This window comes from Bombus fervidus, chromosome 3 (genome assembly GCF_041682495.2).
Source record: "Bombus fervidus isolate BK054 chromosome 3, iyBomFerv1, whole genome shotgun sequence".
NCBI classification, from domain to species: Eukaryota; Metazoa; Arthropoda; class Insecta; order Hymenoptera; family Apidae; genus Bombus; species Bombus fervidus.
The window spans coordinates 17,777,373-17,804,518 of NC_091519.1; the positions used below are offsets into that span (position 1 = coordinate 17,777,373).

The following is a 27,146-nucleotide window of genomic DNA, read 5'->3' on the forward strand; positions in this document are numbered from 1 at the left end:
ATATAATTTGTGTAATTGCGTAATTTTCAAATGATTTAATTCCGTTCTTCGACAAATGAAGGTGAAACTATTCTTCACATACGAAAATGATGATCAAAAACTTATAGATGCTCATGATACGACTCACCGTTTTACCGCTCATTTTCGAATTGCCACTAACAATAAACCCCTGCTTTTGGCCAATTCTGTTCGAGTCAACGACTTGGTACAGTTCTCCTTTCGCCATACATACAGTTATTTCTCCCACCAAACATACCGAAGAAAGAAATATGCGAATAGTTCGGTTATTTGACCGTCAGGAGCGGTAAATTCGTAAAATATGTTTTTGGTTGAATTTTCCTCATGGTTATGAGAGTTCTCTCTACTCATCTCTGATTTCATTATCATGTTAAGACACGACAGGAGGTACTAATCATGGTGATACTATCGTGCTGCAATTTGTCTACGTGAAAGCTAACCTATATCAATATTTTAATGTTTTTGCTATGGCTACTCCAATATTAACAAAACAACAACAGAGACAGTCATTGTCAGCGAAAAAAGGATCAGTCAAAGGATCACGAAATGTCTTAGCGCAACCACAAGATAGTTTTTGGTAAGTGTAAAGTCTATAATTCTAATTAATAATTTCATTTTAAAGATACCATACAAAAAATGTTTATATTTGCATTATATATATATATTTTTAGGCCAATTGTTGATGAAGGAAAGTGTCCATTGTTGGAAGATGTTTTAAACAAGTAGGTTTTAAAAAGTTGTAAAACATAGAAGATATTGATATAAATTAATGCTTTTATAATTCATATTTATAGATTAATGCCATCTATAAAACGTCCGTCTAAATTAATTCCATGGTCACAACTTAGACATATGAAAAAAGAAGAACGTATAAAAGCCAAAAAAGAAGCGCTTCTAAAACAAGAGAATATTCCTAATTCAGAATTAGTGTAAATATTCTTAACTATATTGTTACATATTTCTTTGATTTACATATACTTTTAAAACTTACGTTTTTAGAAATTCTGTGGTCTTGGGCATAAATCATATCACAAGATCTTTGGAAAAAAACAATGTCTGTTGTATTCTAATGGATGCGAACATTTCACCGCCGCTTTTAATAAAGCATGTTATTTATATGGCACAAAATAAGAAAATACCAGTATTATTGTTGCCTAAATTGAAAACTGTAACATTAAGCACCATAGGATTTGCATCTGCTGCGTTTGCCTTGAAGGTATAATTATTTAAATACATAAATGATACATTTTGCTGATATTATTTTATTTTTATTATTTTGATTTCAGAATGTCGTGATGGATTTTACAGATCATCATTTTTATCCTCTCTATACAACAATATGTGATATTTTTAAGGATGTACCTTTACCAAAAAATAGTCTCCAATTGTTCAAAGATATTGAAACATTAGAACAGATTACATCGGATAAAGAAGACAAAAGGAGCGTTGAGAGTGAATCTCGAGTCTCCTCAGAGCCAATTAAACATACAGTATCTACAAATGTATATATGTATAGATCTTCACGCAAAGAAAGGGCATTTGTTCCACCTGGCATAACAGGAAGTTCCACAAATGAGCTCATTGTGAAAAAAGAGGAACAAAATAATTTTATTTCTTTAACTAATTATGATTCTGATGAGTTCGATACAAATATAAAGAAACATACGAGATATATTAATATTCATGAAGATCAGCATCCGGCAAAACGAAAAAAATTTTCGGGAGTTACTAATACATCTGAAAATGTTAAATATTTACCTTTAAAAGTCAAACGATTACAGGGTAACGTTAATCGTGCAAAAGCAGCGAAAGTTCCCAAATATAGAAAATAATGTCGCATCATAATAGTATCATATACTTCATGAATGTAACCAGAGAATTTCTTATCTTACATGTTAATAAATATCGAATATACAAATACACTTTTTATTTTATTAAATAAATAGTCCTTACAATATCATATATATACATATATGAATACATATATATATATAAATATACAGAAATAACAAAACTCTATCTTTTATACATATAAATATATTATATACAAAAACTATATTTTCATATAACTAATTTATATATATAACAACTTTTATTTTTTATTTCTTATAACAAAAGTGTTTTTACTGATTCATTCCTTTAAATACAAATAAACATATTATTATTATACATAGTATATAAAGTCTGATTATTTGTTAATATAAGTCAGTCTTTCATATATGTTGTGTCCACATAAAAACATGCAGCATAGCATGTCGTTGATTCGCATATAAATATCATATATATGGAGTTTTAAAAAATATTAAAATTGAAGATACAATATTGATTTCACATATATATATTTAATGCCTAAGTAATTGTAGTATCATACAGGCAATGTAGAATTTACCGAAGACTTGAACATTCTCGTAAAAAACATTAGGCCTTTAGTTCCTCCTGGTATATGACTTATCAAGAATGATAACATAGCTATTAATTGTAAAACAGCACAGACTACTGTTAGTGGAGTAGATTGTAAATGCAGAGCGCAATAAAGTGTTCCTACTAAAGTTACAAAGTAGGACATACTGAAACACCTTTTTTCAGCGCTGAATAATGATTTTAGATAACTTAATGGACCAAAAAGGAAGCAAAAGCTATAAAAATTAATTCAATATAAATCTTATTTTATTCCCGACAGTGGCGTTCGTATTTATCAACTTACCTTGAGAGGAAGAAAACACTTCCTAATGTATACAGAAGTGCAAATTTTCTTGCTTTAAGGAGCAAAACTGGGATATAAATCGCCGACAAACAGAAACAAAGTATACCCATAGAAAAGCATATAACATATGCTACTAGCCTTTGTACTCTTGTCTGTTGAGGAAAGATGGAATTTGTTAACTTTTTGTAGACTTTATGTAGACTTTTCAAGAATATTTAGAGGGTTAGGTTATACTAAAACGTATATACAAACCATGCTAGGACAACATTCCTTTTGTGTTCCTTGGATCCATCCTCCTTCTTGTTTATCATCTTCGCTTCTACCGAACCATTTTCCAATATTCGCTTTCGGTATCGTCACCGAAGGTACGGTAATTTTGAATTGTTTTTCATTTTTACTACTAAGAAGATATTCGTTTAGTTCTTTGTTGAGATCGGCCATTTTGACACGTCGCCATACTTTATGTTTATACGTTTATATACACAATGTACAATAGGCAATAATTCCGTTTTAAAAGTTATCTTTACTTCATAGTAGTTCTTCAAATACTAATCTGGGAACGTGACATATTCGTTATCTTCAACGTACTTTGACAAGCCAGAAGTGCACTGTGTAAACTACATATGTTATGTGTACATATCACAAATGTGAAGTTCAAATGTACCGCACATGCACTTTATGTATATGCTGATAAAATAGATTTCATCTTATCTAATTACATTTTGATCGGCAAGAGAATCATAGGGAGAATGAATGCAAAAATGATTACGTCCGTGATGAGTTTTCAAACTTACATTTATTTAAACAAATCAACATTGACCTCATATTTACGGGTTGTATACTGCATTTGTTGCACAGGTAATGCATCACTCTATTACGCAAGAACTATGTGTCCTGCAACGCGTGGTATCATTTTGGGATTATTTGACAAAAAATCAAATACATCGGGGACGGGGGAGACTAAGTATCGACAGTACTCTAATTGGGACTAGAGAAATTCAACTAGAAAAAAAAAAAAACGAGCGGTCGATCTTGCTCGCTTAATAGTAGTAGTAATAATAATGATAATAAATAGCAATAGTAATAAATAATATTCAATAATAATGATCGCAGTCATAGAGCTAATAATATTCACAATGATGATAATACTTCTCGGAGACATAATAAACATGATGATGATGATGATAATAATAATAATAATAATAAATACATCAGCAATAATAAAAAGCACAACGTAACAATAATCGGGGACATAAGTAACAAATCGATCACATTCGAATACAGTACACACTACGAACCGTAATTCTTTTTTAACAGGTTCATCATCATTTTGCATTTTTTTTTTTTTGTCATTTAATGATTTTATCGCTATATACGTACTGATCACGGTCACTCGATCTCTCGATTATACGATACATAGAATGAGACTGCTAATTATTCAACACGAAGGCTCCTAAAATCATTCTCATACCGCGAAACGAATCTTTTTTGTCGGGATTAAATTACTTATCAATTATATCGCTGGGTATGTAATGTACGTGTTGTATTCGCGAAGACCTATATTTTGTATGAAACATACGTATAATATCTATATATATAGATAAACGTATGTTGCATACACAACATACCGGTCTTCATATGTCATCATATGTATGTATTTTCTCACCTTCATGCATGATCCACTATGTGGAACATGTGAATGTGTGTACGTGTGTAGGTGTATCGTATTTATATGTACGTAATACCCGCGTGTTTTTCATTAACTATAATATTTTGGCTTTGTCTGTTCTTTTAATTTGTTTTTTTTTCTTTCTCCTTTTTAACGCTAATGGCAGCACAGATACAATATTATTTTTCTTTTTTTCTTTTCTTTGTTTTACATTGTATAGCATCTTAACGTGCCCGAGTCTTTTCTTCTTATAGAAATAACGTGTTATGAATCACTTTGTAACGGGCGTTTAGCGGCTCCCCTGCACACGGAAACCGCTAAAATCGCCGCCATCCGAATGATAATTACGCAATTAACACATTACGCTATGTATACATTTATACAGTACGCAATGAATACGTCGGAATTAATTATTGTATGCACTACGAAGGAAAGAACCTATATATGTATATGTATACGTGTGTACTTCGAGAAGAAACGAATCGCTATGCAGCGCGTTATTATAGTACGTTTAATATAAGTGGCGTGGCTCCTTCCTGTTTCCCTTCTTTTGTCCCTTTTCTACTTTCTCCTTCCTCTCTTCTTCTTCTTCTTCTTCCTTTCTTTTCTTTCGAACCTATCCTATTCGGCGAACTGATCGCGTCGCATCGTTTCCTTCGCCTTTTTTCATCTCGCGAAAATAATCGTCTAGAACGACGATCCACGTGGAATTTCAAACGCAAAAAGGAACACCTTCGTGTATACGATGCTCTGGTATCCGATGAAAAACGCATCGTGACCCTTCTCGACGTCACGTATCTATACGCTTCGTTCTAAAGGCGACCACGCGAATCAGATTCGCGTGTGATCTCGAGAAAGCTCGATCGGGAAAGGATCCTGCTCGCTATATAAATACTACATCATATTCGTGTGCAGCTACGAACGATCGTCGAGTTTTAAACAATAAATGCAACAACAGCCTTTGTCTCGTAAAAGTACATATTCGTAATTTATCAGCTATCGTTAATCGGCTACAACATCGGCGTCCTTAAATATACGTAGCGAGAGAATAAGAAAGTAATAGAAACAAGAGATAGGGCTCGTACGTCTAAAATGATCATAGTCTTCTGGGAATAGCTCACATAAGTACACACATGCGTTTGTATGTACATGACTGGATTCGTGTATGTATACGTGTATATGTTTATGCGTGTATGCGTAGATATCTGTGTGTATGTGTTGAGTCATTAAAAACCCTTGGAGCCTTCGAGGGGAAATGTAAAGTGAAGCGTTCAAAAAAGAGCGCGTCTCTATTCGCTAACGATTTACGCTAGAATAATCCTTAACTTCTGAACGAAGAAAATGGTGTGTCACGGTTTCTCGAGATCAAACGAATCCTTCGTGAGTCGACGAAAGAAAGACAGATTGCTAGCCACGGATAACTGCCAACTAATTAAATATATTATCGATCAAATGCAACTAATGGCGTATAATTATCTGCAGACTGCCCCCCCCACCCCCTTAAACGGTACTTACAAATACCTAAGTGAGAATTTCTCGTACGCTATGCAACGGTAAAATCAGGCGCGCAGTACTTTAGACATTATTTAATCTCTCATTTTCTCTTTTTTTTTTTTAATTTTCTTATACTGTTGTATCTGTTGTAGATTTTTTGTATTTTTCTATTTTTTTTTTCAATTTGTGTAGTTTGTTCGATCTCGTCTTAAAACACCCGCACTTTCATAGAAAAAATTCACGAGCACGAGATCGCGGAAGAAAAAAGGGAATTATATTCGTCTAACTCTTTAGCTTTCTTATTTTTAAATCTTTTTTTTCTTCTTTCTTTTTTGTTCCGTTCTTTTGTTCCTCGCGCGATTCTTGCGCAAGCAAAATCGTTGACATTTAATCCCTTTCCGTTAAATATCTTTTTTAAGTTTTTTTAAATTTATCATACTTTCGCTCTCTCACTTTCTCTCGATCACTTTCTCTCCTTTTCTCTTACTTCACACTTTTTTTTCATTCTTTAGAAAATAATTTTTATCTCTGTGAGCTTTTTCTGTACGCTTTTCTTTTTGTAATTTTTGTTTTTTTGTTTTTTTTTTTTTCATAGCAATAGCGTCAAGTGCCAGACGAATAAAGCTCGATACAAACGAGCGACGTTTGTTCGCGCGATGTCACTGCGATCCTACGTCTGCTTGGTTATTGTTAATTGAGAGAACAAAGAAAGACGTATGATTGTAGCGATATCGCGCTGATAAAAAACGCTCGTCTGCATCGGAACTTAGAAATCGATCCGGAAGTTCCGATTTCTATTCGTGCGATTAGTTAGAATTAAAGTGTCCGTCGCGAAACTCTAATCTTTCTTTTCTTTTTTTCTTATTTAACTTACTTCACACCCCCGCGACGTAAAACCACCTCCACGTTGCTTGCAACAGGTTCTTAAAACGAGACGACATCGAGAAACCGCGAGGAAAATGAATGATCGAACAAAAAATTCGAGTCCGAAGACTTTGGGAGGAAGTCCCGAGTTACTACAAAAATTCTTTTTTTCTTTAACAGAATACGTCTTCTCTCTTTACCTCTTTTTCTTCTTGTTCTCTTCTTTTGGCATACACGATATAATACGATCACGCGCATTATGCAACTGTGCTGTTGGATACTGTGGTACTCGTAATTTAGAATTATAGTTATTATACATTATTAAAAATATGTACAAAATCTGTGTGTACGCGTGGTGTATGTGTTCATGTATGTCAGATGCATGAAAATGTTCAGCTCTGTTCATAACAGCTAACATAGGTGTTACTTTGAAAAATTGATTAACAAAGTAACACACGTGTTAAATGCTTCGAGTCAATAAAATGCTCGTATCAGTGTTCTTGTATTTATGTTCGTGTAAATATATGTGACACGTTCGAAGCACTGATTAATCGGTATAGCACAGACCGATGGATGATCGGGGACACATTGAAATCGAAATACAAAATGGACTTTGAATCGAGGCTTCCTCCGTATCGTCAGAAAAACGTCTGAATCTCCTTGGAATAATATCAAAAATCTAAAACGATCGAGTATCGCGGCTAAAGAAGCCGGCAAGAGACCGACGAACGTGTGTACAGAGAGCATATGCGTTTTACAATATGTATACAGTACTCGAAAATCCTCGACGAACCGCGAGTTTCGTCGATTCCACGGGTTACCAGTCAATGGAAAAAGATTCGCTACTGAAAAAACATACCGTAGTCATTAATAAGTACGTGCAGCCGTCGATAACGTGGATTAGTTGCGTTTTTGTTTCGCTTAATCTTAGTACCCCATCCTTAAGTGGCTATTCAATGAACTGTAAATATAATCCTAATTAATATTGCACGCGCCGGCACATAGGGGCTGCTAAATATCGTTTAGCTCAGCTGTCAAACAGCGGCCCCTTTATTACGTTTCTTTTTTACTTTACTTCATGTATGAACTTAATTATGCGTATTATGCATTCGCGAATCGATCCATCCGAGACCCTGAGGGATCCACTATTTTCACTATACGACGACGAGTCGTTGACGCGATTTTTATTCTTATTCGCGAAAACAGAAAGGAATATGTAACAAAGGTGTCCTTCTCGTCGAGCCCCGACGACTCACCGAACGAACTTTTATACTCTCGTCTCGTTCTTGGCACGAGACCGATTTACTCGTATAATCCTCACAGTGCACTTTAATCGTATCGTTCGTTTCGTTTCGTTTCGTTTCGTTTCGTCTTCCTTTCCATTCGATTATCCTACGATCCTTTTCTCGTATTCGATCTGCCTGCTCTTTCATCAGCAACACGCAAACCGCATAGTTTTTGTAACTCGCCTTTCCATTCTCCTTTATATTCGATATTTATATCAACTATACTTAAACATCTAAGCTCGTATTATTATCGTTATGTCGGATGTACCATTTAATCGAATATTACGTTCGACCGTTAACGCGTCGAGCTGTACTTTTCGGTGCTCAGTGTTGCTGAAAAAGTTCAGTATTATTGAGCCGAAAAATCGTTTTTCGTTTATCAGAAGAGCGCTCACACGAGGGCTACCATGATTTCTGGTTTGTTCGTTTTGAGTATTTCCAAGCGTTGTGACGCGAACTTGGTTTGGTCCAAGTCCTTGACTTGACCCCTCGCCTCGACCTTTGTGTATTCGCTCAGTTTTTAACATCTCTTTTTTACTTTTTTCTTGTTTTTTCTTTTTTATAGAAAGAATCGTTGACTTTTCAACTACTACTACTTCAACCGTTTTCTTTCGGTATATGCTCGAAATTTTCGATCCGTAGTCTTCGTTTCGTAGGCCAACGATGTGGAATTGCGCCAGCGTGGATAGCCGTCACGAGATTCTCGTTCTCGCGTCATCTTTATCTTCTCGTTCTTTCGCTCCTCTTCAATGGTAACTATATATCGTTTACGGTGTTCGTAAATTTCTTCCTCACCTTGTTCGTTCGCTCTCATGAATCCACGGTCTCAGTACGATTCCTAGCTACTCATCTATCACGCGTCGACGATGAGTGAAGCAGAAGCAGCAATTGAACAAAGTGAATGGCAGAGACGGAAATAACCTTGTCATCGCAGTTGCACGCAAATTTCTCTTTAACGTTCTCTTTTTTCTACACCGGTACAAAATATCTAAGCGGGCTAACTATGAGAAACGCCACCCCTCCTTTCCATCATATAGACGAAAGTGAGGGACGAAATTAATTATAAAATACCTTCGCTTCGATTTCGAGTACCGTCAACCGTTTCTACCGTCCCCACTTAAACCGTCGTCACGTATTCCCGCAACTCGGTCGTTTCAGCTAACCTGTCGTTAGTAAACCACGGGTCCTCGTATTGGGGCACCTCCTCGCTGCGAGCTCTATTAGGAGCACGTGCCCGTTCACGAGCACGCATTCGGGGCACCTCCTCGCTTAACGATCTCTTGGTAATCCCCATCGTCACGGGAACCTCTAACAAAGCTTTCGATCTCATCAACTGCGGCCTCTGACGGCCCTTTGCTTCCTCGCTAGCCGCGCGAACGATCACAGTAGGCGGTATCAATCTGTCCTCGCTCTGATGACTACTCTCTGATCTAGCCCTTAGAGCCTTTTTCTTCGACAAGCCACGACTCTTCACGATACTCTTCCTGTGAACAGGCTGCGGAGAGTATTGTTGTTGTTGCGATCTCTGTCTCTTCACGGGAGTGACAGGAACCTGGGGAGACCAAATTGGCGGAGACAGATCTACCGGAGACTGTATTCTTTTAGGTGGAGTTCTTTCTGGAGATTCGTCCTTCCAGCCGCCTTGATAGATAGGAAACGCGGAGACTTGGTTAAGAATTCTCCATCGAAAGTCCTCGTCGTCGCTTCTACAGGGAGTCGCCTCTGGAGGTGGATGATGCGTAGGCGTTACGTTGTGGAAGGGCGACCAAGACTTGGGTTCTTCCGGCTCTTGAACCGCGAAACTACCGCCACCAACCTCCGTCGGTGAACCATCGTAAGGAGTCCACTTGATCTCGCTGATGTGCTTCGGCTCCCGTTTTTTGATCCCGACCGTCGGCAGAGGAGAAGCGTCCTCGTACGGAGCCCACTTCGCGTTCGTGATCGTGATCTCTGGAGAGATTAATCTTCGAACGATTCTGTTATCCAGTTTGGACATCTGTCGAGGATCCGGCTCTGGTGACATGCTCCTTCGAATACTGTACTTTGGCCGTTCCTTCAAGCTCTTGCTCTTGAACCCTTCCGTGGAGTCTTGACTCCTCCATTTCGAGTCCTTCTTCTCGACGGGCAAAGAGAAGTGCGGTTTCATCGCCCACCTGGATCGAATCTTTTTCCCTTCGTCGGGGCTACTCACTTTCTCCTTCACGCCCCATTTTTTCGATGTTTGGCTGTCGACTCTCGCGTGAGATCTTTCCAGCTTCGGTCTCTCCCTGACCCTCTCGGTCTTCACTAGCCTTGTATCTTCGCTGGCGTGTTTCTTCAGTTCCGGCCTCTCCGCCACTAGCTGCACAGTCCGCTCTTCCTTACGTTCCACCGTCAACGACGTAGAATGATACAGTTTCTTTTCCGGCTCCTGTATCGTCGGTTTCTCCGGTTCAGGCGGTTCCTTGGGTTCCGACGGCGGCGAAGGTGCCAAGATCTTCGACTTCGGACAAGTGCACCTCGGTTTTGGATTTGGCAACACCTCCGGAACTTGAAGCCACCTGGCTTCCCTGGCCATTCTGGTGTCGTCGCTGCTGTGCTTTCTCAGATCGTGCATCGGCGTTTGCAAGTAATCCGGCTTCACCGACCATTTGTCCGTCTCCGCGCTATGATGCTTTCTGAGATCACCTCGCTGGATATCGTGCGATTTCTTGTCCTCCGGTGTCAGACTATGGCAGCTGCATCTCGTTTTCTTGGCCAGATCCAGATCGGTGCTGGACGTGTGTAGAGCCCATCGAAACTCGGTTCCTTCGCTGGTGCGCTTCTTCAGGTCCCAGATCGCGTCGTCCGGAGAGAGGAAGCTACCGTCGGTCCATCTAGAATCGATGCTACGGTACTTGCGTAGATCGGTACGATCCCTATCGGTTACCGCGTCGACCGACGTGTCACAGCTGCATGTCCTCTGGGACGTTGGCGTTCTCTGGGGCTCGAGAGGCGCTGGCTCGATCGCGTCCAGATCCTCGATGGTATAGTAGATCTCTTCGCGTCGCCTCTGACCACAGGACGGACATCGTCCGCTCGGCTCTCCATCGTCGCGGCTAGATCGATGATGATGATGATGCTGATGAGGCTGTCGATGCAACGTCGAGGTCGAGGTCGATGCTGTGGGGTCAAGCTGCGGGGGCAGCTCCTCGTCGTCGCGACGGCCGTCGTCAGAGTGTCGTGACGTCGCAGCCGTGCCTGTCGATGCGCACCAGCAAGTGTGTGTAGCTCCGTCAAGCCGCCTTGGTGGGTACCGCGACTCCGGAGACGACGAGGCTCCGCTCGAGGCCGGTACCAGGCAGACTACCTCGATCGCCAGCTCCACAAGCCTGTTTCATTTATTTCGTACTCGGTTAAACGAAACTTAATTAAAATTTATAGTATAATTTTAATTCTAACGCGATCGAGCATCTAGAGAGCACGCGTGCGTATCAAAGAGCGGACTAATAATATAAATTATAACAAACCTTTAGCTCGGTGAAGACCTCCGTGAAGAATCCTGGCTCGCTGTTAATCCGCAGCATCTCGGAGCTCAGTCGATTGACGATCAACAGGCATCTATCCCAGAACTTGTCTTTGCTGTCCTCGATGAGGAACGGTTTCAAAGGATAGCTGATCTCGTTACCCATGTAGCTGTAGCTCAAGTACAGACACGTTAATACCGTCGCCTGAAGTTCCCTCTCGGACGCTTCGTCTCCGTCGACCAGCTCCCTCACCAGCATATAAATGAACACAACGTTGGCGGGATTAATGAATGCGACATCCTGTTGAAAAACGTTCTATATTAATATCAACTTTAAACATTCAACCATGTTATTTCATACATATAGCTCACCACTTTTTTTTTTTTTAAACCAATAACGAATATCATAACGCGTAATGTACACCTACATATCAACACTAACTTAAGCCTGTCTTTTCTCATATATACATTTTTCTTTATATTTGTATTTAACTTAGTCAACGAGTATCGCCCGCACGTTAAATACGTATTGTTGCTATTTTCCTTTTAGCTTCGACGTAAAAAGATCAATGTCCAGACGAGTTATCATAAGCAACGATCAACGAAAATAGCAAGGTAAATTCGAATTTCTACGAATATAGAGGGCTAGACGGACATTCGATGCATGTCTGGTGCAGGGGAGCGCACGTATTGTTGTTCCGCCGGCGCAGCCCCGTGCATTCAGGTGAAGCGAGGTGCTTCTTCTTGGCAGGCAGACGATACTCGTTCACCGGTAGAAAGGGGATGATTCACGCGCGGTGTCGCATTACGTGCCGCGCTTACGAAATTGCAATCGGCATTGTCGCACTCGGCACTCCGGCCGCGGTCGATACTTCGATTGCAAAGGGTCTTCCTCTCATCGTGACCTCCACGGGGAAACGATGTTTCGCGGTTTCCACGAAGACCCGTCGCTGCACTCTCCGATTTGTTTGTCGTTGTTAAACGGAAAACTTCTGCCTCCGTGCACTTTGTATTTTATCGATACTTTCGTATTTCTCTTTTCGGTGATATATGTAGGTTTTAGTGTTGGAATACGACGATATTTCACGCATAGGCACAAATACTCTTACACAGACACCCGCGCAAGCATTTGAACAGGACACTTACACAGGTCATGCTCATGGGAGCATGGGTCACTACCTAAGTCTAGTCTGAGAGTAACTGGTCAACAATCAACAATCTCCATACGTTGTTGATCATATCATTCGCTTATATACATTTGGTTCTGCAGTTCTGTTTAATAAATATCACTGAATATTATTTCAACATAAACATTGTGTCTTCCACAGATTATTAATCTTAACTTTAAGATTAAATTCTAACATTTAGGAATTACGCGTTTCCTATTTATTTAGATAGAGCGTAACTAAGAAGCGAAGGAGAACAAAGTTTGTTCTGCGTGGTAAGTTTGATCTTCAAGCTTCGAAGATTCATCTATGGTCAGTTGTGGAAGTTTTTGGATATGAGAAGACTGTTCTGATGAAAATAAAATTTCATCAAACTTCATCGCAAAATTTTCCTAACGTCGATTGCATTAGCCAATATTCTTTTGAATTTAGATGGCCATCTTTCGAAAACTGGCTAGTGGCAACATGAAAATTCATTTGGTATATTCAATTACACCCCGATAAAGAGAAAATTGACATTATTTTAAAAGATATCGGTGTACAGACTCTATACGATTCAAATTGTAGGCAATCGATTCTTCGTCAGACATAAGGCAATTTACGTAAACGAAGTTGTTAATATCGCATATCACGATCTACACATCTATTCCTGTTCTTAGCGCGTTAAATATTAGCGATCGCGGCTGGAATCGTCCACTTTTGTCAGCTGTCCTTTACCAAAGGCGTTCTCCTTGCTCTAGAAACCGAGTCCTCCGAGTCATTAGCGAATTAGGACGCGGCGCGTAGGTCGACTTGGTTCCAGAGTGCACAAGCCAAAGTGCATTGGTTTGTCGAGTGCGCTTAAACCACTGGAATATAACTTCTTCGTTAGCTTCAGCGCGTATACGATAATCGCGCAGTTCGTATTCGTTTTACGTTTAACACGCGTATACGTGTGGCTTGTAAATACCTATATTTACACAAACATCCATCAGAATACACCCATATTCCACAGGTAAGCGGTGGTGACTAAATCACACGCGTTTAACGTTTCATCGATACGTTCTTTGCGTCAATATTATCGCTGTAATACGTAAGTATAGTTGATATATTATACGAAAGCTATAAGAAAGCTAAACTCAGATCGTTACAATCGCTGTCTCGAATACCAGACAGCGTTGAAACATTTAGAGAGAAAGATATTAATTAAATAAGTGTCTCGAATGTCGTGCAAACCTCTTTCAAAATCAATCGAATTTCGGTACTTTCTATGCGTTTGATCTAAGTATCTATCGTACATACAGGTATACACAGAGCGTTATAGTAATTGTAGTATTATCGAGAAGGAAATGATACTACGCGAAAAAATAAGTCGGTAGAAACTATTACTAGAACGCTCTATACACACATGTATATTTATCTACTATACACCTACACACACGTCGTCGATTTCATATTCAAAGCGGAGCGAGTCTTTGACCCTTGAAGCAATCTCCAGCCCCACTCTCGTAGTTCTCCAATTACAACGAATGCTTTGTGATAATTAAAACGTACGGTGGTGATCATAGGCGAGGCGGTTCTTTCAATCGGCGAGGGTTCAACGGCGTATAGGGAGGTGGTTTCATGCACATATGGATGCACCGGCAGTGAGACCCCGCGGTGACCTGACAGGATCGATGCTCCCGATACTACGCGTTTCCTCTTGGATAGCAGCGATTTTGCCAGCGCGTTGTCGCCCAGCCGGTTGTTGCACCATCGTCATCGTCGCCTTCTCGTTAAGCGTGTTAAACGCGTGCGTTACGCGGCACAAAGCGTTGGTACACGGCTCAATGCCAACGAACAGCTCTGACGTGTCACGATACTCGGAGACGTCGGTGCTTCTACTAGATACATACGCTCCCCCCACCCTTTCACAAGTATTACAATATTTACTGATAACTCGTGCAAAACGCGATAATATAACGAATGTGAGCGATATTACGAAGAAAACGATTGGTCGATCAGAGTTAGGATAAAATTCAGAATACGCGGAAGAAGCTTGCAAAGGTCTTACATTTTTTTGGGGGTACGTTCTATTTACTGTAAGTGTTTTAATACTTATAAACGAGACTGTACGTAGTCGTATGTCGCGGTAGATGAAAAGCACGATTCTCGTCGTGCCAGAGTTTCTCTTAATGTTAGAAGATCCACCGAGCGGAAGATCGCTTCGGAGGCTATAGAAGGCAGGAATGTTTGCTTGAATCGTAACAGGTGGATCCAGGAAGTGTGCCACGAGTGATAACCGTAACTATCGTAACAGAATCCGGAGCTTTGCGGTCGCGTTAACGATATCGTGGCGCGCGTTACAAAGGAAGAAAGGAAGAAGATCCGAGCGAATGGCGAAAAGAAAGCAAAGAACTAGAGGAAAGTAGCCCGCAAAAGGAAGGAAAGGAAACCGATCGATATTTAGCGAAAAGGAAGGAGGTTTATCGCGCGAACTTGTAAAAAAGGAGGAAAAAGGCCAGCTAAGTTACAAAACATCGCGCTTCGACGTATTATTAGCCCGGCTATTTCTGTTTTTTCAGGACAGATAATAACTTTCGATATTAATTGGCAGCCTGTATCGGAGCTGAACACGGGGAGAACACGATGGCACGGCAAAGGAGGTGCGATTTATTTTTAAAATAAAGACCTCACCGTGGCATGTACTCGATACGTATCCGTGGAGTTTCCGCGTGTCTTGGTCGGTTCACAGAGCTCACCTGCTCGGGTATAACGTGGCTCTGTGGTAAAGCCTTCGAGGGTAGAAAAACGGCGATACAGAGCCGACGGAGCACACGGCCCGCCTGGTATATTCGTTCCCTCGGTCGATATTCTCTTGGGGTGAGCGGCCTGCATCCATACACGGACCTCTGCAACCGCGTTTTTCATCAGCTTATCGAAGATTCAACGGTTCTAATTGAATTTTCGAGACTCTGTACATACGAGTCTGTGACGGACCTTTAATTCGACTGACCAGAACCCGACCAGGTACACGCTTTTAACTCCAATCAACTCGAGGTCGCACTCATCCGCACGAAAGTGTCTCTTTGATGTTACAACGTACTCGAGCCATCACTCTCTTCGGTATAATTGAATTCGATACCGTCTCTGGACAATATTTGGACAGCGAATATTAAGTAACACTCGTTCAGTTATCGGACGAGTTTCTAAAACTCAGGAATCGGTTTTCTTTCGTTCGTCCCTTATTTTTTAATTTCTTACGACTTAAAAAAATACTTATAGTAAATACTTAACGAACGATCATATATTACGTTTTTAAATTTATCTTGCAATTTCCTACATCTCGTGTTATGTTTTTGCGATAAATGTACGTGTGGAAGTAAGTCGTTTATTTATCGCATTTATTTATTTATCGCAGCCGTTTTAATAAAACGCGCAGTCGACCAATTTGGCTTTTGAGAAGCTTCACATACCATATGATCGCGATCGTGCACGCGTTGCATACGGAAAGATAATCCAAGGATAATTAAGCACGTGGGCGCATGATGGACGAGCGATTACCTATCGTGATACCGTGGAATCCGGAATCGGTTTATTTGGCTTCCTGTTGACAAAGAATAAGATAGGCTATCTTACACGTGCGCTTTCCCTTTGTCGTCACAATCCAGCCACATTGTGAACACGAAAAACGATTGCATCGGCATATGGTTTCCCTTTAACGAGATTCTCCGCAATGACGTTCAAGCTTCTTCTATTTACCGTCTAGACAAAGTGGATTAACGTTCTAACTTAAACGATCTACGTGTTGCTCCTGCTTCGGTATTTCACGATCGTCACACTTGCTCTCGAGTCACGTGCTTTTTCTCAACCAACAAACACGTCGGGAAAAGTGGATTAAATCGATATAAAATCGGCGTTGATCGGTCGAGATCGGAATCTATCTTGTTAGAATGGCGATCGAACCTTTTCGAAAAATCGAACGACCACGCTGCGTGCTGAACAAAGTGTTTGGCAAAACGTTCTCGCTGAACGAAGATTATGCGACTCGACACGGGAACGTTGTTGCAACAAATAAAACAAACTCGATTACCTAATCATGAGACATGGAATATTCCGATCGTAAGCTTCGAAAGTTCCTTGTTAAGTAGAATTACGAATAAATTTTATATAATCTTTTTGGAAGGACGACATTAGCGTAGTTAGCGTACTTTTCGAGAATCATCGTGAAATCGTCATTCTGGTGGAACAAAGGATAAATGAACATAATTGTATCGATGATAATTCGTTTCCTTTTACGCTGTTCTTCTTTCTGTGTTCTGCGAAAACATCAATTTTACCACTGATCGTGTCAAGTGTGCGAAATCTGTCGACGCCCTCGCTGTGAGTGTGTTTCTAGGGCGGACTGCATGTGTCACCCTTGACTGATTAGATTTGAGCACGTGCACGATCGATTTGCGGTTCTTCGTCGCCGAGTAGAAACCTCAGAGTGAAAAGAGCGTGCTTTCGCATTATTTTATTTCTACATTACGTATACAAAGCAACGCCGAGAAAAATCCAAATATCACTGCCTCGTTAAAAAATGGAATAACAACTTTAAAATTAAAAAGTATAAATATCATCTACCGCTGTTCTCCAATAATTGACGAGCTTTTGCTTTTTTTCGCTCTGTTTCGTACGAGCAGTGCAACTTCTCAGAAAGTGTATATCTCGCCATTACAGTCGTCGCTTCGATGATCGTCGTTGTTATGCGCGCCACTTAACGTCGAATTAAGTGGCATCTGGAAGTAAAAGTGGCAGAAAGCACGATGGAAAATTATTCAGGGCATCTGATTGCCCTACTTGCGTCAAAGTCACCACGAATCACGACTAATTAAGTATGCAACGATCGTCCTTGTGAAACGCCCGATTTCTGAACTTTCCTGACAAGAATGAACGGGAGTAACATCTTCATCATAAATTATTTTCAGAGAAAGTAACAAAGTAAGCTTTACCCATTCCCTTTTTAAAATATTTTCTCGATACTACGAACCGTTTACCTGATGTTCGTTTACGTATAAATAAAAATATATTTAGGGCAAACATTTTTTATAGACGAACGATTTTCCAGCCCTAACGGATAAAAGAAATTTTTGTCCGATATTTAATAATAGTAGTGATTCGGTTTCGCAGCGAGGAATCGATAAAGGCAACTTTTACGTAACACTAGCTGGGCTTTCGATAATTCGATGCAGCCACGATCCGTCCAACATCCAGCAATAAGCTTGCTTCACCCTGTTCTACTCCAACTATAAAACTTCTCTGTTCGAGTTGGAGTTCACCCCTAACGAGCAACTTTCAACGACACGCCAAATCCTAATCTTTGAATCTACACACCGACTACTTTATCAAGGAAGCTGTAAGCTTCTTCGACGTCCCTTGCTGCAGACATTTCCTCCCCAAACATCCTAGTTTCCGAAAGTAGGGTAACGTGGTTGCATCGTGTCGATAAACCAATGGTACGCTGGCAAACGGCTGACGAAAGCTGCAATTTTTTTAAGTAATCCCCTTTCCCTTGGCTGGAAGCTTCTTCTTTCGAGGGTAAGAAGCTCTGGGGTTCGGGGAAGAGGTCGTCTCCCCGTTGCAATTAAAACCGAAGGGTGAACGTCCCCAGCAGCGAGGTCCCCCGCATATTTCCACACGGCGCTGGTTAAGGGGTGGCTCTGCAACGTTGCCGCTCCACGCACGTGACCCTCCACCCCCACCCTTGCACGCAGTTTTCCCGATGCTTCACATTGCTGCACACATTTTTTTTCCGCGGCGCCTTAACCACCCTCTTCGATACTCCCCTCCCCCCTATCGATTCGCGACCGTTCTTTATAATTAACCGCGCGGCGTTCCAATTTCTGGCCGAGAAGAAAAAAAAAGCAACATATATACGCGCTGTACGCGTAGTACGTGCGAATTAGTGCCGCATGGGAGATGAACTAGGGAATGGAGAAAAGCGTCGAGCCTAGCTATAAAAGGATTTTAGTCAGTTTATTATAGAGAGCCCGCGGAGGAAAGTAGGTGACGGAAAAAGGGTGGATGATAACGTAACGGCCGAGTATCGCGCTAAAAATAATTATTCCGCTGATAATTCTGGTGGATTTTATAGGTGTGTGATGTCACGTAGGCAGATTCGCGATATCAAACGCGGAGGAAAAGCGGCCAGGAAATTGAATACTCGTAGCAGGGGCCGACGCGAGTGCTTAACGTTCCAGTAAGGGCTAGTAGGATTTGGGGTTGAAAAACAGGGTAACGGCGATCGCTAAAGAGATCCTTTGACAGCGAAAGCCGCGACTCTGTGTATATTTATCTACGTTGTACACTCGTTCAGACGAATAAACACACGCACGTGGATGAGCTCCATGCTACCCTTATTACGAATCGACGTGTGCGTGACTACACGTTTATATCGATGTTACTTTCCCTCTCGAACGTCATCGTGGAATACCGCATACTCGTGACTTTTGCACAGATAGCTCCTCGATAGATGCTAAAAGGGGATTGTTTTCCGCGTTTCTTCGCAAGAATTCTACGAACAAAGCTGCGCGAAGGTTTCCATTGACTTTCGCCGGCATTTCGAACAATGTCGCTCGAAATTAAAAAGACATAGACCAGACTGTGGATATTCACGCGTTTATAGAAGATTTATGGATGCAAAAATGCACAAGCTAAGACAATAAATCAAGTTTTTGTATATATATATTTGTATACTTGCAAATTACCATGTACAGTACACTTTATGAATGCTTAATGCATTATGATCAGAAGAAAGGAAATAAAAAAGATAATTTCTCGATTGTTGTTGGCGCGACGTTTCAGGGATGAATCTAAAGATCGATATTAACAATTGGAAACGCGCGGCCGCGTGCCGATGGAAATGTCGCATTTCGATCGAACCTTCGAAACTGGATTAACGCCACGAGCATATCAATATTTCAGTCGAATCTCTCCTGTTCCGAATATAGATAGTTCAACTTTAGAAGACTCGAGCTATTCCTCCACCGTTCCCTTTCTTCTCTGTCGATGTTCGACTTACAGCGATAAAAGAATCGACGCATCCTTCCACGATGGAAGGACGTCATGGCGGAGCATTTAGGATAATGTCGTTAATGGAGGATTTTTTGAATGGAAAGATAAACTGAACCCCCGTTGCATTCGTTTCGAGGGGGAGGCTTTATCGGTAGCGTGCGCCATAAACGCGACAAACTTATCAGCGTAGGAAATCGTTTAGTATCGTATAGTCTCACACGTTAGAATATTTAAAAATCAAAGTTTCTCGTATTCGTATTCGCAAGGATTAAAACCCGGCTAATTGAAAATTCTGATTAAGGAACTGTCAGGTAATCGAATAACCGGTTAAGATCTGGAGAATTTTTGAAACTCATAAGCAATAAAAAATGAGCATGAAGTTTTTTTAAAAAAGACAAATAGGTTGTTCGAACGTTGGATACAGCAAGAAAGCGTGGAAGTATGTTTTTACGTAATCGGTGGTAATTATCCGATTCGCGTGAACGCGATGAAATTGTGCCTAAGATAGGAGGGACGCGAACGTCACCGATGACGAAGAAGGAGTCACTTGCCGATGGGTGAGTAAATATCGTTTTCGTGGGCAGATTGACGATGGTTTTCCGCAAAAACTAATGCAACGTTGCGTGATAGCTCGTAAGCTGGATAATCGATAATGACCTTCGTAGCTGCGAAAGAAAAAGGACAGTGGAAGGAATCGTCGCTTACAACGAGATACGTCGCACGAACGAATATGTTGATTCTGGAAAAACCTCAGCTTGTAGAAAGCAGGTTAGATATCGGAGAACGTTCGTGTCGATTTCGTGGGCGAAAATAAAACGATAAATTCGCGGCAGTCTTGAATTCAAGGTATTGTTTAATTATACGCTTGTACTTGACCCAATTTGTTATTCGCAGCTATTATGTTTCATTCTCTCCGAGATTTTATTCTAGAAAGCAGAAACAATCGAGGCAGCTTCTATATCGCTAATAATTTTTCCATTCCTTTGCCCACGATTCATCGTGCGACGACCAGATATTCCAATGACAAAAGAGGCGTTTCTTTCGCTTTCAACGTCTTGCGCGTTGATCGACTTTGCAACAATACATCGAAAATGGAATTCTCGTCTATTCAGAGTGTCTGAAGCAACACGCGATAATGGTATGTCCGACAAACTAGACACGAAAATCAACTTCGTTCCAGAGTACTCGCTTTCCTACACGTACGCGAACGTTTGTTAACGAGTAGAAATACGTCAAAGTTATCGTTGAAAACCTGAAAGCCAAACGATCGAGTAATCTAACCTGTTACGAGTTCATAACATTTGCATAAGCCACGATATTAGCATAAAAGCACGATTTGGCGGCAAAATCGAAACAAATTCAAAGGGAAATCGCGAGCAGTTCGCTCGATCGATTCTGTACCTCGAACGCGTGTCCCACGTTGTACGTGTGCAACGAATAGTTCATTGCGCCGCCAAGTACCATATGGATCTGTCTAAATGAAAGCTGGTGTTTCGCCGAGGGAAAAAGTTGAATTCCCTTCGTAGCATATTGTGACTAACCTGCGGCCTCGGCGGCTCTTATTACGGAGCCACGTATTCCCGTGGGTTATCGCGTATGCATACACCCTGTGGAGCATTTCGAACGATGGAAGGAGCGTTAGAGTTTCGATAGGAAAAGAGTCGAGGGTGCTCTCACTGTTCAGACGCGTGGCGGATCTCGTATCGCCTGAATGGCAGAACGACACTTTCATTCGCCTCTCTTCTTCGCCACGCTTCCCCAATGCTTTCCACATCGAGTCGATGTGAAACGGATGTCGACGAGGATTTGGCTGAGCTGGCAGGGCAAATATCTTGCGCGACCAAAAGTTTGTTCTCGATCATCGAGGCTGATCGAATCTTTCGTCTCTCGCGCTTTTCGTCAGTCGTTAATGGCGACGATAATATGATACCGAACGGCTGAATCGCCTGGTGTCTCGCTTAATTCGCTCGTTATGAGCGATATTCCAACGATGGACTTTAACGAGATAGTACCTAGGACGGTCGATGGGATAAATACTGATTATCGCGTTATCGTTAATTGGTTGGCTTTCGTTATCGAGTGTGACCGCGTTGCTTGCCTGCAAACTAATTCTCATATCGATCAAAGTGTCTAACGATAAGTTTCTAAGGTGGAATCGAAGGAATACAAAGACTATAAAGAATATAGTTAGGTAGAATTATTCATCTAAGTCTCGGTATCTTAAAATTCAATCTTAAACTTTGCAGAGAATGATCGAAGTAAGCCTACCTTGCCGCATCGTTGAGATAACGTTAAAATTATTTCAATGACTCACCTGCCAGCCTTGAAGCAGTAGGCTTCTATCGACGGTCCTCAGCCACATGACAGCGTCGCCGGCCTGGAAGTCTCTTAAACGAGTGCATTTCCTGTGAAGGAAGACGCCGAGGCATTTGAGCAATTCCGAAGTCGAGGCTTGAATCACGGTTTTCCTTGGCTTCGGGGGTAAAGGCTTCTGTACGAGCTTCTCGCACGTCGGGTTGTGCGTGGTATGATTGTTGTTCGACGCCGGTGGTTTCGTCTGCTCCAAGAGAATAGGAGATTAATCTTCGTAAAAATACTCGCGGGAGAGGATTTATCTTTCATAGAGAGGCAGAGGGAGAGTAGCGGATTTCACAGCGTGGCTAGCGATAAATAATTCCTTATCGACAGGGGAGTCTCGACTTCCGCTTTCAACTGGGAATTCTTGACGAGTTCGGACGATGAAAATTGAACACGCCTCTGAATAAGCGATGTTGCGTTTGGAGAAATTTTTCGCGAAGGGAAGGAAGAAGTACGCGTGTGTGTCTGTGGAATAGACGAAGGGAAACATCGACGCGATCGATATAGTTTCGATCGTATCTAGGGTCAAAGCACCTTCGATGTTCTTCGCACGAGAGTGCCAAGTCAGTTTCGAGGCTGATTCGCGGACATTTGCACGAAAATGGGCCACTTTTACCGCAATCGCCACGTAAACCTTCGTGCCGTAAACTATACAACGGCGTTTCCTTTTCCCTATCGTTTGGAAAATTTTAAGCTTTCGATATGATTGACGGTGGTCATGCCATTGGCTCTTCGTTCGTTTTGACGTTTCGCGAACATTGGCGCAAAAGCGCAACTCGTAACACTACTGTCTCGCGAAAAACCAAAAGCATGACATTTATAAAATTATACTTCCAAATATAGTACGAATATTTGGTACTATACATATTTTTGGCAAATTTGATATCGATGAGTAATTAAGTAGGAACGATCATAGATGTTCTATATCTTTGGTAAAAACTAAGAAAACAAAAAAGAACAAGGCTCACCTGAGGCGTCTGTATGTTCTTATTCTTATCGACGATGGGTATGTTATCGAGCGGCTGCCTAAAGCCGATATTCTTGTTCTTATTGTCGAGCTTCTTCTTGTTGTTGTTCGACGTGCTGAACCGTTTCCACGAAAGCGCGTTTATAAACAAAGAATGCTTCTTCAAGTTCTTCTCGAGCGCGTTCTTCTCCGAAATAATTCTCGCGTTGTCGTTGTTATTCAAATTGATATTGTTGTTTTGCAACGAGTTATTGTTCGTAGGCGGATGGTTCGTGGGCGGCGCCGGCGCCACTGTAGCGACGCCACTCTTGTTCTCCCGATTCTTCGCATTGTTCAACTGCTCGTAATTGAAATTGTTCAACGTGAAATCAGCGGGATGTTGATGTCCCGTTGGCGGATACACGGAACCGCGTCTGTCACGCGGACTGAACGACAACACCGTACCCATGCTGCTGGGTCGGTTCTCTTGTTGTTGTTGTTGTTGATGTTGTTGTTGCGACGGTGCCTGTGGCTGTGGCTGTGGCTGCGTCTGCGTCGCCTGATGACTGGGATTCTGACCCTGTCGGCTTACGTTTTGAGTCGGATGTCCAGGATTTTGGCCCGGATTGGTCGACTGCTGTCCTGGGTTCTGGGTGTGATGGCCTGGGTTCTGATTCTGATGGTCTGGGTTTTGGCTCGGATGGCCCGGGTTTTGACTTTGATGGCCTGGGTTTTGACTCTGGTGGCCGGGATTCTGGCTCTGGTGGCCGGGATTCGAAGTCTGGTGGCCGGGATTCGAAGTCTGGTGACCCGGGTTTTGACTATGTTGTTCCGTTTTCTGAAACTGTTGAGCAGGATTCTGATGAGCGGGGTTTTGGGTCGAACGATCCGGATCGTGCGGCTGCTGTTCCGGACTCTGTGTCTGTTGTCCAGGATTCTGGGTCTGATGACCCGAATTCTGAGCGTCCTCGTTCAGCTCCTGGGTCTGATGACCCGAATCTTGTGTTTGCTGAGACGTAGTGGGCGGAGGTCTCGGTGGTCTCAATGTTGTAACGCGGTGCGGAGGTGGCGGGGGGATTCGAGGAACCGAGGATTCCCTCGAGGGTCCCGTCAACGGGGTGGCATCCCCTGGCTCGATGGCCTCCTCCACGACGGGACCCACCACCTCGCTCAGCCGACCTCCCAGCCTGCTGACTTCTACCTGCGACGTGAACGACCCTGTCTCCTCCTTTACCTGCACTTCCTATCAAACTTTTCGTCGCCTCTGTTTTCGTCGCCTTCTCCCCTCTTCCCGTCGTCTGTCCCGTCAGCTACCGTTAACGCGATCGCGTATTTTCTTCTCCGCGAGAAAACCTCGAAGAACGTTGTACGACCAACCGCGATCGATAAACCAACAAGTCCACCAAGAAATATCGTACAGTCGGCGCACACTCTTTTCTTGATCGTTTCGTTGGTCGTTTCGTTCGCGAAAACTTCCCTCCTCGAGCTGCCTGTCACGAGGGAAAATGTCGTCGATGCGTGGAGAAGATGTCGGTCGACGTGCAAAATGGCGAGCGATCGATGCCTCACCGCCCTCCGCCTTTCGGAGGGAGGATCAATCGGGTGAATGAAAACACAGAAGCGACACACCGAATTACCTCACCAGATATGTTACTCCGTTCTCCCTCTTCGTCTGATCCGAGGGGGACGCGTACACCCCTTTTTCTGGCAACTCTCTTCCCTTACACGATCCTTCGCAACTTCCGTGCCGTTCACCAGCACACTCGCTGCACTCTCGCCGCACTCTCGGTTACCACTTTCCAGCCGTTGTTTCCACGCGGTTCTCGTGGATCCGATTTCGTAGATTGGCTCGAATCTTCCTTGCCGATAGATCGATACCAGCCAATAACAAATCATCCACGAGAACGTACACTCCGCCGTTCACTCTCGGACCACCCGAACGCTTCTTTGTTTACCACCCTGTTTTCTCGAACCTCTCGGCCAACCAGAGAAAATCCACCGTTCGAGAGCTTCCTCTTAATCCCAGATTGCCTCGTCTCTCTTCTAGTTTCCTCTTCGATCAGACGAACGTTCAACGACGCAATTCACGCTTCTCGACGGCGAATGTCGAACACTTTGACGGCTCACGCGACACGACCTGTCACTGTTGACAACGCGCGAGGGCTGCGTGTATGTTGACAGAGCTAGTGGGGAACCAGTGGCGCGGCGAGCTCCGATTCGTGTCTGCTGGCTGCCGTGTTCGCCGACGTCGCCGTCACCGTCCTCGTCCTCGTCGTTGTCGTCGTTCGGTCCTCTCGTTCGTTCGCTCGTTTGTTCGTTCGTTCGTTCGTTCGTTCGTCCACCGCCAGACTTTCTACGACCAACCAACACGTAGCACGCCCCATCCCTGTTATCGGTGCGCGCGCAGTCGTTCGATAAACGCGCTACGTCGATTTCACGGGGGTGGAAAGACAGAGACAGAAATAAGGAGATTAAGGAACACGGAGAAGGAAAGAGAGAACACACGGAACGGCGAGGATCCCCGAACAGAAGGGTGAAGTACGGACCACGAAGGTGAAACGAAGAGAGGCTAGCCACGCCGCATACGCCCAAACATTTCTTTCGTTTCCTTCGACGCCGCGACGCCCGCTTCTCCACCTCCGGCTTGCTTGCGAATTTACGAATAACCGCCCCTCACCTTCTCGCCCCGCGGCCCTTACGCGAATGTTTGGCCGGAAGCGACCGCGGGACCTGAACGTAGGTCGAGATTCTACCTCGCGGAGAACAGCCATTGCCGAGTGGGGGCTGCTTCCCGCTATGCGGTTTTCGACTCGCCGAGCAATTTTATACCTATACCCTTTCATGCCTTTTTAACTCTTTGCCTTCTCTCTACGCTCTCCTTTCATGCGGTTTTCGAGGTGTTTCGATACGAACGCGTCAATGCTTTAGAAGCGGATTAGATTGATCGTAATGATCGATGAGAACGATTTTATGCTCGCTGCGAGTGCTACGTACCACGAGTATATATATATCTTTCTATCGAAGATTCGGACGAGATTCACGAAGAAGAAAGAGATCTAAGAAATTTATAAAGAGAAAATTCTTAATACAACGGTCAATATGCCTTAACTATTAAGAATTTTCTAGAACCATTCGCTAAACATTCGTCAGAAACAAATGCTTTTCGAAGCAGCGTAATTGATTCTCAGGATCGTGTGGCATAATAAATTTATTATAATATTAATTTTTATTAATGTCATCAATTTTTTATTTATTTTCATTAATCGCATTAATAAACCCAGTAGAACGTTTTCGCATTCGTGTATGACAAGTAAATGTTTCATCGTTGCAAAATATAGATTATTATACGTCATCGTTCGTGAAGGTAACGTAGATTCCTCAAAGCCTTTGAGAAAGGTCGTGACATCTTTTCTACCTGCGACATTTTATTACATTTTCTGTTTATATATCGGATATATAGCCGCGTTGCGACCACTCAACTAGTTAACGATCGGTTAAATAGTAGTAATTCGGTTGGGGTCACGAACCTTGGACGATATTAGCGCTCAAGGTGGAGGATAGATCAACCCCTTGGGTACGACGCGCCACTATAGTGGCTCACTTTACTCACTCATTCGTTCACTGTTCGAACTATATGATCTTTTTCATTTGTCTTGCTTCACACTTTTTTTGCTCTCACAACATTTCATAACAGTGTCAACAATATACAATACAATATGTTTTTGATGCGCCAGTGTTAGGTATCAATTGTTGCTTTTCGTTAAAATAAATATACCATTATTAGGTGCTCTTTTTAACGTGCCAATGCGTATCCTTATAATTTTTTAGAATCTTTAACCTGAACGTGTCGCAATGAGCGTGAAAATTGTGACGCGAGTCTATGTGTCGGGCCGTGCTTTAAAATATATCACACTCAACTGTATTATTAATTATTAAAGTAAATTATTATATTTAAAGTATACGCATCATATTTTGAAGAAAAATTGTAATTTAGTTATCAAAAATTTCGTTCCAACGTGCTTGCGTAGGGAACAGAATTATTCGTCACACATTGCAGTGTTGTATCGTTTACGCGTAATTCGCGTTAAACTCTGACGTACAGAGAAACATCCTCGCGCAAAATTTAGCTGCACCTAAGAGGCT

General features: G+C 42.2%; 3 protein-coding genes across 3 annotated transcripts; 1 reads left to right on the forward strand and 2 right to left on the reverse strand.

Annotated features, from left to right (window-relative positions):
- Positions 1-292: 292 nt before the first annotated feature.
- LOC139985789 (uncharacterized) lies at positions 293-1,938 on the forward strand. The gene is made up of 5 exons (XM_072000516.1): positions 293-595; positions 690-740; positions 813-947; positions 1,018-1,234; positions 1,305-1,938. The coding sequence occupies exons 1-5, from the start codon at positions 486-488 to the stop codon at positions 1,848-1,850; spliced, it is 1,059 nt and encodes a 352-aa protein (XP_071856617.1). The 5' UTR covers positions 293-485; the 3' UTR covers positions 1,851-1,938.
- Positions 1,939-2,340: 402 nt separating this feature from the next.
- On the reverse strand, positions 2,341-9,157 carry LOC139985790 (uncharacterized). The gene is made up of 3 exons (XM_072000517.1): positions 2,975-9,157; positions 2,723-2,874; positions 2,341-2,654 (listed from the first exon to the last, which is right to left on the reverse strand). Exons 1-3 carry the CDS (start codon positions 3,161-3,163, stop codon positions 2,384-2,386), a joined length of 612 nt encoding a protein of 203 aa, XP_071856618.1. The 5' UTR covers positions 3,164-9,157; the 3' UTR covers positions 2,341-2,383.
- Positions 9,158-11,152: 1,995 nt separating this feature from the next.
- Positions 11,153-25,352, reverse strand: Cdk5alpha (Cdk5 activator-like protein). Its single transcript, XM_072000515.1, has 4 exons — positions 23,026-25,352; positions 22,014-22,256; positions 11,524-11,820; positions 11,153-11,385 (listed from the first exon to the last, which is right to left on the reverse strand). The coding sequence occupies exons 1-4, from the start codon at positions 23,470-23,472 to the stop codon at positions 11,290-11,292; spliced, it is 1,083 nt and encodes a 360-aa protein (XP_071856616.1). The 5' UTR covers positions 23,473-25,352; the 3' UTR covers positions 11,153-11,289.
- Between the last annotated feature and the right edge of the window lie 1,794 nt (positions 25,353-27,146).

What these genes read in the sequence shown, in the direction of transcription:
- LOC139985789 (XM_072000516.1), top strand. Translation starts at nt 486, where the DNA reads ATGGCTACTCCAATATTAACAAAACAACAACAGAGACAGTCATTGTCA. An exon ending in TTGGAAGATGTTTTAAACAA is followed by an intron (nt 741 to 812) that starts GTAGGTTTTAAA and finishes TCATATTTATAG; the next exon opens with ATTAATGCCATCTATAAAAC. An exon ending in ATTCCTAATTCAGAATTAGT is followed by an intron (nt 948 to 1,017) that starts GTAAATATTCTT and finishes TTACGTTTTTAG; the next exon opens with AAATTCTGTGGTCTTGGGCA.
- Cdk5alpha (XM_072000515.1), bottom strand. Translation starts at nt 23,472, where the DNA reads ATGGGTACGGTGTTGTCGTTCAGTCCGCGTGACAGACGCGGTTCCGTG. An exon ending in AGAACATACAGACGCCTCAG is followed by an intron (nt 22,257 to 23,025) that starts GTGAGCCTTGTT and finishes CTCTTGGAGCAG; the next exon opens with ACGAAACCACCGGCGTCGAA. An exon ending in TACTGCTTCAAGGCTGGCAG is followed by an intron (nt 11,821 to 22,013) that starts GTGAGTCATTGA and finishes GTTTTTCAACAG; the next exon opens with GATGTCGCATTCATTAATCC.
- LOC139985790 (XM_072000517.1), bottom strand. Translation starts at nt 3,163, where the DNA reads ATGGCCGATCTCAACAAAGAACTAAACGAATATCTTCTTAGTAGTAAA. An exon ending in AGGAATGTTGTCCTAGCATG is followed by an intron (nt 2,875 to 2,974) that starts GTTTGTATATAC and finishes TTTCCTCAACAG; the next exon opens with ACAAGAGTACAAAGGCTAGT. An exon ending in AGTGTTTTCTTCCTCTCAAG is followed by an intron (nt 2,655 to 2,722) that starts GTAAGTTGATAA and finishes TAATTTTTATAG; the next exon opens with CTTTTGCTTCCTTTTTGGTC.